General features: G+C 55.0%; 1 protein-coding gene across 1 annotated transcript in view; it reads left to right on the top strand.

The window, feature by feature from the left end:
• The window catches only part of ZNF862 (zinc finger protein 862), a 34,063-nt gene that overhangs the window by 3,588 nt on the left and 29,358 nt on the right, over window positions 1–1,117 (top strand). The window contains exon 2 of the mRNA XM_011966625.1: window positions 851–1,028. Coding sequence (XP_011822015.1) covers window positions 851–1,028 — 178 coding nt within the window. The remainder of the gene's footprint in view (window positions 1–850; window positions 1,029–1,117) is intronic.

Raw genomic sequence — 1,117 nt, 5'->3', positions numbered from 1 at the left:
TGTCACCCAGGCTGGAGTGCAGAAGCGCCATCCTGGCTCACTGCAGCCTCGGCCACCCAGGCTCAAGTGATACTTCCACCTCACAAGATTATTTTATTTTATTTTTATAGAGATGGGATCTCTCACTATGTTGCACAGGCTGGTCTCAAACTACTGGGCTCAAGTGATCCTCCTGTCTCAGCCTCCCGAAGAGTTGGGATTAGAGGTGTAAGCCACCACACTGGGACAAAACTTCTTACAAGGACACTAATCCCACCATAAGGGCCTTACCCTCACGACTTCATATAAACTTCCCAAACGCCCTATCTCCTGGGAGAGGAACACCAGTCAGTCCATTGCACCTCCCTTATCTGGCAGACCCCCACCTCTTGCTTTAATTCTGCTCAGGCATCACTTCCTCAGGAAATCCTTGACTAAGCACCTCATATCCCCCACCGCTTCACTCTAAGGTGACAAGGCGGGCTTTAATTCATGTTTTGTGCTTACCTCTTTCATGGCACTTGTCTCTGTTTTGTAATTATCTGTTTCCAGTCTGATTCCCTAATAGGTCGTGAGTCCCTTGAAGGCAAGGCGTTTGTCTCATTCAACTGTGTTCTCCCAAACCCTAGAACACGGCCTGACCCGTGGTAGGCAACCAATGATACTTTTTGAGTGAATAGAACAAAAAGTATTGCCCTGCTTAATAAAAGAAAACCTAGAACCTTCAAGGTTGACATTGGCCTTCGCGTAGCCCAATCACAGCGCTTTGCCCTTGCTGCAAGGACTAAAGGACGCCACGCGGCCGTTGCCTAGTAACTATCGCCGGAGGGAGGCGGGGAGGGCCGCAAGCGCGCCGCCGGCGTCCAATCAGGGCGTGCATTCCGGGAGCCAATAGCAGCTTCGAGAGCCGCTCACCTAGAGCCGACTACACTTCCCGTCATGCCCCGCCGCCCGGGGGCTGGGCAGTGGCCGTAAAGCTGTTCGCTCGGTACGATGCGAGTCCCAGCTCAGCGCCTATCCTGGGTCCACGGGCGCTACCGCCCCCCGACGTGAGAGAGCAAAGTTCTCGGGCCGCGCTCCCTCCCTGCCTGGATGCCCTCCCTCTCCGGGAGCCTGGGTCCCCGGGGCGGTCGCGGCG

The sequence above is a fragment of the Mandrillus leucophaeus genome, unplaced genomic scaffold, assembly GCF_000951045.1.
Source record: "Mandrillus leucophaeus isolate KB7577 unplaced genomic scaffold, Mleu.le_1.0 Scaffold767, whole genome shotgun sequence".
NCBI lineage: Eukaryota > Metazoa > Chordata > Mammalia > Primates > Cercopithecidae > Mandrillus > Mandrillus leucophaeus.
Note: the sequence above shows the minus strand (reverse complement) of the source record. Positions and strands in the feature narration are given on the sequence as shown.